The sequence below is a fragment of the Anastrepha ludens genome, chromosome 4 (assembly GCF_028408465.1).
Source record: "Anastrepha ludens isolate Willacy chromosome 4, idAnaLude1.1, whole genome shotgun sequence".
Taxonomy (NCBI): domain Eukaryota; kingdom Metazoa; phylum Arthropoda; class Insecta; order Diptera; family Tephritidae; genus Anastrepha; species Anastrepha ludens.
This window is the reverse complement of record NC_071500.1, coordinates 122,902,146-122,918,768: the sequence shown is the minus strand read 5'-3', so window position 1 is coordinate 122,918,768 and position 16,623 is coordinate 122,902,146. Positions and strand designations below refer to the sequence as shown.

The window sequence follows — 16,623 nt, the reverse complement described above, 5'->3', positions numbered from 1 at the left end:
AATACAATGTGGCTTGCACATACTAATATTGGCACGCTGGAACTGAGTTGTGTGCGCAACGCTGAATTTGCGCCCGTTACGGCATTTAGTTGAGCAGCCGTAATAACCTGAGTCTTTTGCTGTTGTTGTTGTTGCTGTAGGTTCGCAGGTTGTATGGTAATGCCGGTGTGTTGCAGTGTTTGCGCCTGCTGCTGCTGTTGTTGTTGCGAATGCGCAAGGGGGTGTTGTTGCACCAGCACCAGCGATCCGTTGCTAAGGCTCAGTTGAGTTGTGGTGTGAGCATTGCCACCAGCAACCGAATGTAGTTGTATGTGTTGTGTGGGCTGTTGCTGTGGCTGCGCATGAATGATGCCTGTGCCGCCACTGACGCTGCCACTGCTGGTCTGTACGTGCATTGTTGCGCCATTCGCCTCTATAAATTGTGTTGTAATTTGTTGTTGTTGTTGCTGCTGTTGTAGTTGTTGTTGGCGCAATACTTGTTGTACAGCTACAGCGTTGCTGGCAGTCAAACCGACAATGTTGATATTTTTAGTCAAATTCCCGCCAGTTGGTGTTATGGCAATATGTTGTTGTTGCTGATGCTGCTGCTGTACGCCACCACCAACGGCGCAAACAGTTTGCGAGACTTGCTGTTGATGGCCAACAGTCCCTAAGTGCTGCACATTAGCGGGCAATATATGCTGCTGCTGTCCATTGGGCCCAACAAGCACAACGTGTTGCTGTTGCGACTGCTGGGCACCACTAGACGACGCTGTAACAGCGGCATGTTGAGCATTGGCCGTTGCGGTAGCAACATGTTGGACATGTTGCTGCTGTTGCTGTGCCAACAAAGCAGCTTGCCGTTGCTGTAGTAGCAAAGCCTGCCGCTGTTCCGGTGTTATACCCGTGTGTGTTACCTTAGGCAAATGACCTGGCACCAAATGCGTGATTTTAACGGCCTTGCGACCCTCTTCCGTAAAAATTTCAGTAAATTGTTGTATGTAGCGATTCGCGTGTATGCGTGTGCCCAATGAGAAGCGGCACGACTCACCGTTCCGTTCACCCTCACGGTAATCGCGATCGACATACAGCTCACCCAGGTACTCGGAATTAGACGGTCGTTGGAAAATCGAAAGCTTTATGTGATAGATAACACGACGTCCAGCATTTTCTTCGCGTTCGGTTTCTAGTACATACTCTTCGATCAGCTGTGGCTGGCAGTCAGTTGTTTCACGTGGCCGTTCGTATGTTTTGGTATACTTTTCCACGCTTATTAGCTGCTCGGGCACCTTTAGATTTGCTGGATATTCCAGACGTGGCGGGCGTATAGGTCGTATGACGTCGCGGGGTCGACGTGGCACTTTCGACGAGAATGAGGTGAGCATTGCACTTACCAAAGGATTGCTGCTAGGCGCTGTAGTCGCTGTAACATTGGCGTTCGCACTGCTGCTGGTACGTGGTCGGGCGCGCAGCCGCGTCAAATAGTCACATAATTCCAGTCCATAATGATGAGTAAACTGATCCAATTTTCGTTTGCGATTTATCGAAATTTGTGTGTACTTCTTCATTTGACGCCGTAGCTCGTGTGTGTTGAACAGCTGTCGCGCATTCTGTGCATTGATGGCGAAACGACCTATATTAGGATCGGGATCCAAGCACAATGGTTCAGCAGTGGCTAACACTAACTGACTTTCCAGTTGTAGTTTATCCTCTGCGCCAGAAATCGCCGCAGCAGTTGGTCCCGATGTAATTGGGCTAATGCTTAGGTTTGTTGTGCTTGCCAAATGTTGAACATCAGCAAAAATGGTGGCATTTGTGGGCCGCAGAAGGACGTGTTTCGTATCACAGATATTCGTCGAAATAGCAAATGTTTGTCGAAAATCGCGTATTTGCGCAATTACACAGCCAGCGTAAAAGACATTCGGCTTGGCGTAGGTACGTGCGGGTTCGCTATCATCATGAGAAGACTTTAGTGTGAGGCTGGGCGCATTCAACATGTCCACTAGAAAGTCCGGTATTACCTCGCGATCAATGCACTGCAGCAACTGATCGTTTTCGTAGGGCCAACGCAACACTTCGACCAATGAGTACTCATGTTGATGGCTATTTTCATCAAGCCTTCCTGTACCTTTTAGCTTCAATTCAACAATGTTTTCATAGTCATTGCCACCTTTTAAATCTGGTGGTATGGCAGCCAAACTTAGTTTACTGCTACTACTACCTGTGTTCCGACTAGAAGCACCTCTATAGGTGGTAGCTGAAGCGCTGCTACTCGTCCCTGCTTGTCCGCTCTCAGCCCCGCCAACGCCTGGGTCAATGCCGGACCCATCACCTGCATGCACTAACTCACCATTAGGCGTAAGCAATTGTCGATCATCATAGTGTAACGCTAATGAGTATCCTTTATTGCCCGGATATAGGTTTATAACAATTGTGTTGACTTTTTCACTTTCTATCAAGCGCTCCAGAACAAAAGCACGTGAACGCTGTTTGAGCTGAAAATAGTAAAACAGAATTTTCTAATTATTCTAAAGCATTACATTTTTTATTTCAAAGAACCTTTTATATACACAGGTATGTAGCTGAATGGGTTGGTGCGTGGCTACCATTCGGAAGTGCGTAGGTTTGAGTCTTCGTTCATGAAACACCAAAATGTTAGGAAAAGTGTTTTCTAATAGCCATCACCCCTCGGTATGCAATTGCAAACCGCCGATTGTATTTCTGCCTCGAAAAAGCTCCTCATAAAAATATCTGGCATTCGGAGTCGACTTGAGAAACAACATTAACACACACACCGCAAATAGAAGGAGGAGCTCGTCCAAACCGGTTCTACGTTAGGGGGACGACCAGGATTTATATCCGGCCAAGAACTGTCGCTCCAGCAGCTTTTCCCAAACATGTATGTGTTTATGTTTATGCTGCTACAACAACAACAACGAGATGCCTGTTGGTAATAGTTTTTATTGTACCAACAGCATTGCTTAACTGGTTTTGGGCCTTTTAATCATTGCCTTCAAGGTTATCTAACGATAAGCTCAATACGTGCTGTATCGAAGATATCTAATCAAAGAAAAAGTGGTTTTATACCTGCATACGTACAAGGTGTGTTCAAAAAGTAAGATGACTGTTTTCCTTATACGGCATATTTTTTTTCTTTTTTGACAGATACAAAGGTTAGACGTGTTTAAGTGTGCTCGGCGATTTTCTGTTATCGAAGAAAATGGATAATCAAGCAAATCGAATTTTTTGCCAAAAACAACACTGTGATCTTTCCTCAACCACCGTACCTACCGACTTAACCTTTTTTGCGACGTTTCTTTGTTCCCAAAAAAGAAAATGCCCATGAAAGGACGGAGATTTGCTACGATGGAGGAGATAAAGGCAATGTTTTTGATAAATCCGATCACTGTTGTTGTTTGTTTATGTTCAGCTGGCAACTACAACCGATGATTAGTCTTGGCCGCTACCAAAATGTTTCGCCAATCGCCTATGCATTGCGCGCGCGTTGACGCCGGTTAGAAACACCAAGGACGGCCAGGTCGTCGCGACTTGCTCTCCCCAAAGTAGATGAGGACGTCCTTTTTTGCGAGTTCTACAAGTGCATTTCGAAAATAGCACCTTCTTTGCTGGAACGTTATTGACCATTCGCTCAACGTGACCTAGCCAGCGCAGCCGCTGAATTTTAATGCGCTTCACTACATCGATGTCGGCCTACAGCTCGTGGTTCCATCTTATTCGATATGCATTTCACCATAGATCTTTAAGAATTTTTCTCTCGAAAGCTCGTAACAACCGCCCATCGGTGTTCGCCAATGTCCAGGACTAAGCGACATACAGTAAGACGGAGAGGATGAGTGATTGATAGAGCTTTTTTTCGTGTATCGAGAGAGGGCTCTGCTTTTCAATTCCCTATCCAGGTTGGCAAGAGTTATTCTTCGCTGTGTCTCTTGGCTGACGTTGTTGTTGGGTGTTAATGATGCGGTGTGTAGCGGAGCTCCTCCTCTTATTTGAGGTGTGCCTCTTGATGTTTTTTCAGTTTTATTGAGCCTCCGAACGGCAAATGTTTTTTTATGAGGAAAAAGTACCATGAAAAAGCAGAAATACACTCGGAGACTTGCAATCAGTGCTCTGAACCTGGGCAATATCTTTATTGGTCACGGTTGAATAAAAAAACAGAATATTGCTTTTTAGCTGTTGCTTCCCACTATCATAAATACGAAGGTTCTACTTAAAAATTATATAGGTATAAGAATTCTCAAATTTTTTGAGTGATTTCCCATCCTCCGAAAAAAAATTTTCAAGAAATTACGCAAAAAATAGTAATATATGTTTGCAAAGCCACGTGAAAAGATATTCGATCGTAGGTATTTAGAAACTGCATGAAATTCTCATGATTCGGTTTTAGTGAATTTGAAGAAACCAGCTGTTTTGCTAACGTAATAAGGGGACGATTTGTTTAACAGCAGTTTGTTTACAACAGAGTTCGCAAAAACCGAGATTGTGTTCGTTATATACGAAAAATCAATGCAGCACCTGCTCGAGTTACTTCATTGCCATCAGAATAACGACTGGTTGGTAGAGCGTAAGAATACGTATGAAATGAAGGCACAACTGTGCTGCTAAGTCCCCTATCACGTACCAGCCAAAGTTACTCTCACAATTTTGCTTGGGATGACCTTTATTCTTGCCTATTTCTCTAAAACGCGCATCTAATTTCAAGATCTGACGAACCGATACTCACATTTTGTTCACTAATAATCTAAAGTATGTACATTTCCAAGTATATTTTTTGACGAAAGAAACAAATACAAAATAAGTGGTATATACCTTCACGTAACTAAACCGACCAGTCCATATCACGTCGATTCGATTGTTTCTTTGGAAATGTACCGTTCGATAAGAGGGTGGATGGGTAAATGGTTATTGCTACTATAGATGTAGCTTTATAAAAATAAAATGTAATAGTGTAAATCAGAGGGGTTTTTCTAAACTATTATGAGTTGGTTTTCTGTGCACATAGAAATTCCGTACGCATAGAGTGAATGAAAACATTTTTTCAGAGCAGTTTAAAATTTAAATATTTTTTATAATTTTTTAGACACAAATATTGAAATGCTACTGATAGTTTTAAAACCAAAGGTTTAATAAATAAAGAGGTATGGAAATTGTGTTTGATCTAAATTTTTCCACACTTTTCGAGTGCTTTATGCCACAAACAGAAGAAAATCAGTCCCAAGTAGTCGAATTTACAATTTACAAGTTTTATTATTAAAAAATATTTCCTTACCCCAGTTTCCGTGAATGAGTTTAAATCGTTAGCCAACAATTGTAGATAATGTTCACGTATTTTATCATGTATGTTAAAGAACTTAGATGACGCTAACGTCGATGATGTAGCCCCTGTACTAGATGTTGATGTTGCGCTACTGGAGGGTGTTGCCGCGTTACTGTCCCGTTTGTTGCCAGAAGCGCGAGTAGTTGATGTTGATGGTGATGAGCGGCTTGTTGCATCCTTTAACAATTTTTGCCGTTTGCTAGGCGAAGAGGTGGGTGATACAGAGGAGACCGCACCAGCCAAAGGCGACGATGCACTTAACAAGTGCTGCGGTGGATGATGGTGCGTTGATGATTGTTGGTAATGGTGCTGGTGATGATGCGAATGATTGCTATGCTGCTGTTGTTGTGTACTTAAGGACGCGGAAGGACGTTTATCAGCCTTTTTGTTATTACTGGTTATTGTAATATTGTTATTGTTGCTTTGATGCGTTGATGTTGTTGTGGAGAAATGTGATGATTGCGTTAAAGATGTTAAAAATGCACTAGTTCCCATGCTACCATAACCGGTGTTAGTTGCTAATGTGTTAGCAGATGATTCGGCAAGTGATGAAGAGTTTACACCTGGTGGTGTTGATAACAACAAATCTGGCACTACCGGCGAGGGTGAAGTGATCGAATTGAAATTGGAAAGATTTGTTGATGAAGAGCATGATGAGGGCGATGGTACTGCAGAAGACGCCGCTCCGTGTGCTGGCGTTGTTGTTGAAGTTTCAGCGAGTAGCACGATTCCGTCCAAACCACTGGTACTACCGATGTTGCCGCCACCACCGCCACCAACACTACTGCTACTACTTGTTGCGAGTATTTCCACTGGCGGAACTTCACTGGGCGATTCAGTGCCATCGTCAAAAATGCAATACGGCGGTTGGCTAGGAATCTGTGAGATATTACAATGCAGCAGGCTTGAGTCAAGCAGCGAACTTTTGGTGGAAAACGTTACGCTGCTTAGAGGTGTTGGTGGCGGTGGAGGGGAAGTGAGCGGCTGTGGTTGCTGTGGCGTAGCAGGGCACTGCAGTGCAGTCTGTAAGTGCTGATAATGCGTATAATGCGGCGGCTTCGATTGTTGTGGAATAGGCTGGTGTTGTTGATAAATAAGTTGTTGGTGCGGGTGTTGCTGCCTCAGAATACTGCTGCTGCTACCGCTAGAATTCAACGCCGTTAAGGTCGTAGAATTTGAATTGCTGTTGCTGTTTATGCTAGTGCTGGAACCTTTTAGCTTTTTAAGCGTGTCATTTATTATGAACTGAAAGATTAATAATATTAACAACAAAATACTAAATTGTTAAAAGCCTAAATTAAAAACATAATATGTACAATAATACATTATATCAACAAATTTGTTTAAAAATACATAATGGGAATTATTGTTAAAGTTAACTTACATCAGCTTCTTGACATGATGAGTCCAAGCTTTGCATGGTGCCAGAGAATCCTTCCTACTACGGTAAAACTTAATCACCGACATTCAAATTTAATTAAATTCCCGTTTTAGAATGTACATCAGATAAAGTCGTTTAGAATTGTTTGGAATTTAAAGCACAAATCCATCAATGAGTATGTTAAAAGAACCAAATAAATCGCGTACTTTCGCTACTTAAGATACTCAAGTAGACGAACGATTTGAGTCCTTCAGATGTTTATTTGGTAGTCTTGCTAAAGGTAAACTTCAGTGAGTTGGAATGCCGTAGTGTTTCACACCGTTTATATTTTTTTTGCTTATTTTTTTTTTGTGGTACTATTGTTCACAACTCTACAGAAAATATATACCTTAATGATGCGGGGTATGCAGCAAAGTTTCACACAGCGTATATTACTTTACAGTATTGAGTTATAGTTTAGATGGTTTTGTTTTAGAAAAAATACTAGCATTCGATGTTATTCTCCTGTTTAAACTTGTTCTTGACTTTGCTGCTCCTACTACTAGTGATGGCATACTGAACAGAATGATGGGTTATAACTTTATTTAATTGCCTTCTCTAGAGTGTTTTTAGAAGTATTAGTTATATTCACTTATGCTAACATTATGGTGGGTGGGTAGCACAAGTATGTCACATCGCCTCTAGGCAGCACTTGGTTCACTTTCCGCCTCTTTTGCTTTACTAACCTTTTATTTTAGTCTTTCTAACATACATATCTATCCTTTTTATTATATTGGATTTATATTACTTTTTTAATATTATTAGAGGTATGCCGTTTCCTTTTAGTTGTCTTTTAATGTAACCTTGTTGGAGAGTTTTATTTAACCGGGAGTAAATTAGCGCTCCACTGCTGTTTTTACGTATAAGCCTTCTTACGTAGATTTCTTACACAAACTTCCTTAATGTTTGTTGTACAAAACGTTTTCCACGATGTTCTTTTATCACTTTTTGACAAATTGCTTGATTTTATTCAATTCCTTTTGTGTACTATAACTACTTCTCTCTTTTTGCATTTGTTAACCGTTTTCTTTTGCGTTTTTTGGTTTGTTTTGCTCATCAATTTGTTAATGAAATCTGAAAATGGAAAGAAAAATCCAAAATATATTAACTTTGACAAATCCAGTTAGGCATAAAATTAAATAGCAATAACTTTTTTGCACAGCGGGATTTACGAAATTTTTTAACGTCTAAGTAGGAGTATTTTTCTGAAAAAAAAAAATAGGATATGTTACAAAATAACTTTGCATAATTTGTTTTCTGTTATACTTGGTTTCCTCACGTACATATGTATACACTAATGCTCACACACATACAATGATTCTAAGTGGACATCACTACATTCCAGTTTAATATTGACCGTAATCCTTTGTATAATTATTTGCTCCTTTCTAGTGACATGTTATTTTCTTCTAAAAATCTTTACAATATTCCAGTAAAATTAGTATAATTTCTAACGACGATCAACATTTGCGTATATTCTTTCAGACATCTCATCAACATCATTCGAGTACATTTACTTTGCGTATTTTACAAGGCCACACATTAAAATTAATTCTTTTCACGCCCATATATTTTAGGTGCTATGAAAAATTTCTTTTATAATAATCCTTTTACCAAAAAGTTTCCTTATGAAAATGTGGAAAAAGTTTTGCAATGTTTGCATTTGACACGATTTTCATGATTTCCCTTTTGCGTCTGCTTTTCGTGTCTTTTTTCTTCACACTCACTTAGTACAGAGACGTTCTCTGCTTAGTACGAATAAAACTATCAGCGTTGCCATAGAACTGCTTTTGATACTAGCAAAATTGCTTTGGATGACTAAAATTGTAACCGATATTAGATTAAAAAAGTGAAGTTAAATACGGATTTTTAGCTAAACTAAGATAAAATGCCACTTTTATTGTTAAATTAGCTTATAATTTTACAACTGAATTTAACTGTTCTAAAAACCCTTTTTTAAATGTCCGGCTAATATTGCTATTCACCGAATGATGGTAATTTAATTTTTACCAAGGCCTCGTTGGTTTGATTACTGTGAATATTATACATAACACATACAAATCCAAAATACTTCACAATTCCTTATTAGCTGAGTTTTGTTTTTGTTATTGCTTGTAATTTGCCCTACCTCTCAGCGTTTTTGTCGTTAGTAAATTTGTTACAATACAAATTGACTCGCCGTTATTTAAAAAAAAAGTTTACGAATTTTGTACTTGCAAAACCAAATTTGTTTTAATTTTTACTTCCAATATGCGACCGACGTCTTGCTGTGTCTTATTCAACTATACTAAGGAATCAACTCCAAAATTATTATTAAGTTATATTTCAACTAGTAACCAAAAAACTTCCAGATATAATTTTTTCGAAGACGAATGATCTAAAAACTCGAATGGAAAATACTACATTTAAGGTGAAGAAAATGTTTTGCTTTTTCTAGAACAAACTCTCGCAGTTTCCCGAATAAAGCAACAATACTTTTTCACGGAAATGTATGTTTTTGTATTATTTAATTACTATTTCAATGCTAAGAAATGATTGGAGCCTTTGTATGAGAACCGAGCGTTTAGAGTTCAACAGGAAACAAAGTTCAATCGGTTTTAGAACAAACTAACATAATGTGCAACTATACTTAAACTGCGGTATAATTTACAACTTTCAATTTCTGTAATATGAGTCCCTCTGAAAACAAATGCTGTCAAATTCTTAGAAAATATTTACTGGTTCATTTTTATTTTAAAAGTTGGAGAGCAGATCTTATATGTAAATAAAAATCGAAATGATAATTTTTTGCTGTCGGGTGGCAACATATTTTTCAGTAAACCAATGTCCTGTCAACATACCATGCTGCTTCCATCATTTCTTTCTCTCGCCGTCTCTCGCTCTTGTTTATTTGTCAATCTTTTCTGATTTGTGATTTATAAATCATATTTTATGTACTTTTCCACAATTTCTTTTGTAAAAATATATAACGTATATGCGCGTCTGGAAAGATTTCTTGCTAACGGCTAAGTTGAACATTGGATATTTGCAACCTTTTAGATGCCATTGCTTCGTCGTGATTTCGGTGTGACATTCGTGTTAACACCTCCTCTTTTGTTGCCCACTTAAATAATTTTCACGCACTTACTGATATGCTTAAATTATTCCAAACGATTTATGTTCTTAACTTTGTTTTTGTGCGTACTTTTGTTTTGTAAATTAATATTCGCGCACGAGAAAATTGTTTATCAAACAAAAAACGTACGAACCGAATACTTCTAATTTGCTTTCCGCTTTCACGTCGTATCTTTTGCTGTATGAATTTCACTTATTCTTCCCATGTTTTGTGCATCCAGCTTTGCCTGCTGTTTTCTGACAGTTCTCTTTGTGGCTGTTTTTCGCAGTCGGTAATATTCGCTGGTGGTAGAATAGCGATTCGGTACCTTGAGAGCGAAATTGCAACTGAACCAGCGACGATTGCAGCGCGTTGTTGCATATGGAAAAGACTGCATCGGTCATATGCATACGTACCCGCTAATGCATTCATCTCTCTCTATGCGACAATACAATTTACCAACGATGATATTAGCAGAGAAGGTTGATTCTCTTGATTACGCTCAACTTTGTTATTCTCGTTTGCCAACTTTTCGCCAGTCGTGTAGGAATTATACAAATATCTTAGCCGCGTTTCCTTAGCATTTGACATTTTACGTGCCCATTCGTTCCTGAAGCTTCTCTATGATATAAATGTCCTCTGGATATTGGAGTAATTTGCCAGAGAATGTCGCAACAATTTGTGAATGAATGAGTGTTCCCAACGGAATGTAGTGGAATTTGAACATGCTGTTTACTTAAAAAACCATTTCGTTAATGTTTTTGTTTGCGAATGTTTATTTAATCGTAGTCTTTATATACATATGTACATATTTCTCTAGCAAAGAGTTTAGTATTTCAAAAATGTCGAGCATGTACATACATATTGCTAAAGGGTGCAGGTTTGTTTGAAGTACTAAGATGAATAATCGGTTAGAATTTTATTGAGGTTACAAGGACACTTAAATCTACACACTTAGAAAAATTACTATAATTTTCTCCAAATAAACTAACTTGATATTAAATATATGTACACGTATATTTGTATTTTATAGAGAAATGAAAAGTTGCTCGCAAGGGCTCGGAATTGATATTGAATTCTCTGCGAACTGCTAACAATAAACTAAGAATTAAATATTCAATACAAATATTTATTATCTACAATTATGGAGAAGAAGAAGCAAACACCTGCATCAACACTGGCTAAGGAAGTGTTTTGACATCTACTAATCCCGCTAAAATCCAAACATACTCCTCAAGAAAATTTGTATTTTTGCATGGGTTTCTTTCACTTTTCGGTTTTATTTGTCTAATATAAATAATTAATAAGCCAATAGCAGAAAATTATGTTATTTCGTTTAAAAATAACACAACAATTAAAAACAAAAACAATATACACATCAAACACAGCTGTGGGGAAATTGCTTTTAAGTTATATATTGAAATCAAAGAAATGCGAATCAGTACTTTGTATGCTTACCCCGAGCATCTACAGTGGTCTCACAATTATTCGTACACTTACAGATTATAAATACACCTGATAATTAGCACGATTTATACAAAAGAACAAAATTTTAATATATTCGTAAAAAATAACATTTTTATTCAATATTTAAGGAACACAAACTTCCAAATCCATTTCTGGAATTAGAGAACTTAATGTAATAACGAAATTCGAGTATTCAATACTTTGTTGGACCGCCCTTAGCTTTAATAACTGCTTCCATACGTCGAAACGTACTTTTTACCAATACCTTGGTTTCATTGGCTGCAATTTTCTCCCACTAAACACTTAAAGCTGTCTTTAATGACGCCTTCGATGTTATCTTGAGCTTTCTAATTCTCCTAGAGCTTTCTTAGAAAAGAGCTCCCAGATAAGCTCAATTGGTTTCAAATCCGGTGATTGAGGTGGAGTTTTAAGCTGTTTTATGCACTACGCAGGGTTTACGAATAAATTGTATGACCACTGTATAGCTCCTTGCAGTCTGCTTGTCTAAGATTAATAAATTTTTGAACATCATAATACTGGAGTATCTATCTACCTTGTGCCATCCCTCTGAGCTCTGCCCGCCCTTTTGAATGGGCTTTGCAACTTTTTCTTTAAATATGCCTAAACATTTTCTAATATCCGGTCTTTGGGCTGGTACATCAAATATTTTACGGCAATAAAAAGAAATCACATTCTGAGCATATGAGCTTCTTGTCGAGCATCCATCTTATCTTCTATAAACACTAAATGCACCATCGACACCATGACTGAAAATTTGCCAAACTTCACTGTCAGTATATTCAGCCTTCCAGTGCTTTTAATGACTGCCTACAAACTCTATTGGGTTTATCGTTGTAATACAGCATGATTTTAGTATCATTGGAGAGTACTACATCATCCCAGTAGCTATCTGGTTGGGTTAAGTAAGTTCGAGCGAAAGATAACTAATCAGTGTGCTGTGCAGAGACCAAAGGTTTATTTCGAGCAACTCGTTTTGCAAAACTTGGCGGACTTTTTCATTAAAAACTTCGACAGCACACTCGTCTCTAAGCTTACTAGCAAGTTTTTTGTCAAAATCTGTGTGGTTACTTTTCTCATCAAAATCAAAACGGCAGATATTTTCATTGGTCTCCATTGCGGATTTCGGCTCCAGCCCTTATTAATTTTATGCAGGATTTATAATGTTATAAATAGTTTGTAGCGTTAAATAAAACATTTCTGATAACTGTTGAACAATTTTCCTATTGTATAATTATAATAGACCACCTTTGATCACCTCAAACCATGTCCGTTTTCCAAACATTTTTACTAATGGGCTGTCACAATGGGAACGTTGCGGCCGCATTTGACTTACGTGACGTGTAAAACGTATCGTGGTGCCAAAATGAAAGTATTGCCGCATAGAAGCAAAAACAAATGTTCTTGTCGTGAAAACAAATATTATATAATATTTCGTTGTGTATAAACAGGGATTTGAAATAACATCAAGACGCACACCACAAATAGGAGGAGGAGCTGGGCCAAACACGTAACAGAAGTGTACGCGACAATTATTATTTATAATATTATATTATTATAAATATTATTTATTTATTTATAATATTATATTATTATAAATATTATTTATTTATTTTAATTTGATATAACAAAAACATCATCGATACAAATTTGCGCGATACAAAATTGTTCTTATTCATACAGTTGTCATTCTCGCCGCACTTGCCGTACGGCAAAAGTAGAAAGTTGTCAGCAATGGACGAAACGGGCTAATTTGAAGGGCCTATAACGCGTGCGTAACAACTCAGTGAAATAACGGTATATCAAATCATTTTAGCAAACCATGCCGAAAATAGATATGTATTGTTACACGGGCGAAGTTTCGCAAAACGACTGACAACAGTAGCGAACTAGATGCCAAAACAAAAACATGAATTAGGCTTGATGGTGACAGCAGATAGTGAGAGACGCTTCCTGGGTCTATCGCTAGATAAGTTAGACGGAGATGACAAGTGAATACAACGGACAGACAGGGTTAAGTTAGATGCTATAACAAAAAATCCGCCAGAAAATACGAACTGCCAGATCTAGAAATTACGATAGTTATTAAACACACGTAAATAAGTAGAGGTGCATGCGCATAGATAGGGTATTCAGTTGAAAATAGAACTTGCAAGCGAATAAACGAAAAGTAATAGAGAGATTCAGTCAGGAAATAAAGTAAAGCAAGTGTGTTACACTCCATATATGTATGTATATATATAAGTGTGTTACATTAATTTGTGATTTTATTTGACAATCTAGTGATCGAACTCAGAGGAGCTATTTTAACACATTTGTTTGAATTTTAATGTAAGACAATTTGTAATAGTGTGTAAAAACACTTTCTTGACAGCTGTGAGAAATTTTTTTGATTTTGCTTGCAAAAAGTTTACGGTTACGAAGTATAGGTAACTATGTAAGTTAATGAAATAATTTTGATACGCTCTCTAAATTCAATAAGAAAAGACGGATTTAGTTAAAAAAGTGCAAATAACTTAAATATTTTAGTATGACAAAACAGTTTCTTAACAAACTGTATAATATTTAAGAACATAAAAAATAGTTGTAATTTACTATTTATACATAACATACATATTTACATTATTTATATTTATTATTACATTATTTATATAAAAATTACTTTTCGAAACACTCCCGTTGTTAAATTTTGCACGCCATAATCCGATGGAATAGATGCTGATAGCCAACAAATTCTCGGCTCGTTTAACAATCGTAGCCTAAACCGTCAATTCTGCGCATTAAAAGAAACTCACTTCGGAAACATAAAATAAAAATTTTAATGCAAACTTACAGATACTGAGAACGCCAAAATAAAATGTACACAAATGTTTGTAATGAATTCATATATATTTCACTCTCATAAAGAAATTTTATTTCTTGTATTAACTTATGCCATATATAAATCTGAAGATACATATGTGATCGTTACATTTTTGATATATGATGTGTTCAGCAGTACTGTGTAAAAAGTGGCTTATTTTAGTTCTCTAACTTCTCAGTAGATGGGCCTCTTTTGTTGGAGAGGGCAAAAATAACAGCTGCACATAAATGCGCCACAGCCACAAAAATATTTGTTATTAAATTCTTAATACATCAAAGAATAATATTCAACATAAATGTCAAAAATAAGTCAAAACTCCGAGTGGTCGTCACGCATACCCCAGCTCTCCATACTAAAGAGTGGACACGAAAAACATTGCTCTGGGGAAATCATTATAAAATAACTCAAGAAACTCATATAAATTCTCTTTGCTATAAACAAAATGGCACAATCTAGATTTGACACCTCTCATTAGGCGATGGACATTAGTTTTGTTACGGTATCTGCCGCTCTCTGCCAATTCATTTTAAACTGCTGCTCATTTTTAATTTTTTGTTTTGTTTTTAGCAATTTTCTTTTAACGATTGCCAAATATGGATGGACAGTTTGGTTGGTTGTGGTCCTTTTGAATAATATTTACCCAGTAGTTTTCATACCAGTTCATGGCACGGTCATAATGAGACCATGCTAAATCGAGCCAGAACAGAACTGAGTTTGTATGTTGTTTTATGAATGACAACAAACGCTTTTGCAAACACTCTTTCATATAAATTTTTTTATTTACAGTGCCCCTGGTAATGAACGTATTGCTTCATATCCCACTGGTAGATGGCTTGCCAAACCAAATATTTTTTAAGGTACTTGTCCAACATTTTTAGCTTAAAGACACCTGGGATTCCTCTTCTCTTCGTTGCAGTATAAAAATCAGCGCCCTGAATCTGCTTAAAGTCTACTTTGACGTATGTTTTATCGTCCATAACTACGCAGCAATATAGGTATGTATATGGATGTCTTGACTGTACTTATGTATATAATTTTAGCACTCTTACTTGGTTTATCATTTCGAATGGGTGTTACAATCTATTTATATGATCGTAAGCCTTCACTTTTGCGAACTTTTTGGACGTAACATTTCGACATATGGATCTGTTATGTAGCGTCTCGAAGTGAAAGGCAAGGTTTTTTCGAAATAATGACACTTTTTTGGTTTCTAACTGCGACAAAACTCTTTTTTTTCTTCCACTTTTAGGCCTTTGTTCAACCGTCAAAGTTTCAATAAACTTTTTTATTACATAAGTTACCGTATTTTTAGGTCTATTTAAAATTTTTGCTATGGCATTGCGCTTGTCGCCATGACCATTTTCGTGTTTTTTGCGCACAATTTTCTCCGCAAGCTCACACTTAAACAAACTAATTTTGAAGAATAACTAGAAGTTATGAAAAGTGAATATATACATATATATATGTATATAAGAGGCGCTTACACCCTTTTAGGGTTTTTGTCTGAGCTCCTCCTATTTGCGGCGTGCGTCTTTTTGTTGTTCCACAAATGGAGAGATCTACAGTTTCAAGCCGACTGCAAACGGCGGATTTTTTTTATGAGGAACGTTTTCATGGCATTATCTGCCGAGAGGCGACCGCTATTAGAAAAAACTTGTTTCTTCATTTTGGTGTTTCACTCAGATACGAACCCACGTATTCCGAATTCCGAATGGTAGACACACACCAACCCATTCGACATAATGACAACAAACACTGAATATATATACTATTCTTTTTATTTTTTTATTTTACGCAAGTGACGAGTAAACACATTCAACTTTTTTTTTCGTGTCCATTCTTTAGACGACAAATACCTTAAATAATTTTTTTATTCATAGTGTAATCTATAAATATTACAGTGCTTGCCACCATTTCTTTTGAATTTCTCTTATACATTCCCTACAGTACAGTAGATCTCATTGAAGACTCAATTAAAAGATTTAGTCTAGCACTGTTAGCATATTTTTTGTTTTCCGCAAATTTATCGGGCGTGAACTTAGAACCAATTTGATCAATTCGATTCAATGTGCTCCAGAATTCGAGGTCTTCTGCACGTAGATGCATTAACACTACTTTTCGTTAAAGCTACTTCAGCTTCACGCAACGATAAGTTCGCCTTTTGTCACAATCAAAATGAATCAAATGATCAAATCAATGCTGTGGAGAGGTTTATGCTTTTTGAGCCCTGTTCGGGTAGTCGTCAATGTTTTTAACATCGGTAAAGTGTGAAACCCATTTATTTATCTTCTTTGGAAACACTGCTTCCCATCATTTTTCTAAATTTCTCGCAAAACTAACAAATTGCACAATGAGTACTACAAAAATGATACGCTGATTTAGCAGCATTTAAATTTTTTTATAACGGAACTCTAAGTTTCAATTTTGCCGGTCACGCTTCCATTAGA

General features: G+C 37.2%; 1 protein-coding gene across 9 annotated transcripts in view; it reads right to left on the bottom strand.

Moving 5' to 3' along the window:
• The window catches only part of LOC128860944 (uncharacterized), a 50,819-nt gene that overhangs the window by 14,278 nt on the left and 19,918 nt on the right, over positions 1 to 16,623 (bottom strand). For 7 of the 9 annotated variants that reach the window (XM_054098761.1, XM_054098752.1, XM_054098753.1 and 4 more), the window contains 3 exons: positions 6,699 to 7,808; positions 5,267 to 6,559; positions 24 to 2,474 (listed from right to left, as the gene is read on the bottom strand). In XM_054098761.1, coding sequence (XP_053954736.1) covers positions 24 to 2,474; positions 5,267 to 6,559; positions 6,699 to 6,734 — 3,780 coding nt within the window. In that variant the 5' untranslated portion in view covers positions 6,735 to 7,808. Of the gene's footprint in view, positions 1 to 23; positions 2,475 to 5,266; positions 6,560 to 6,698; positions 7,809 to 8,348; positions 8,435 to 9,574; positions 10,178 to 16,623 lie in introns of those variants that run through there. The other 2 variants (XM_054098757.1, XM_054098758.1) reach the window with 2 other exon arrangements.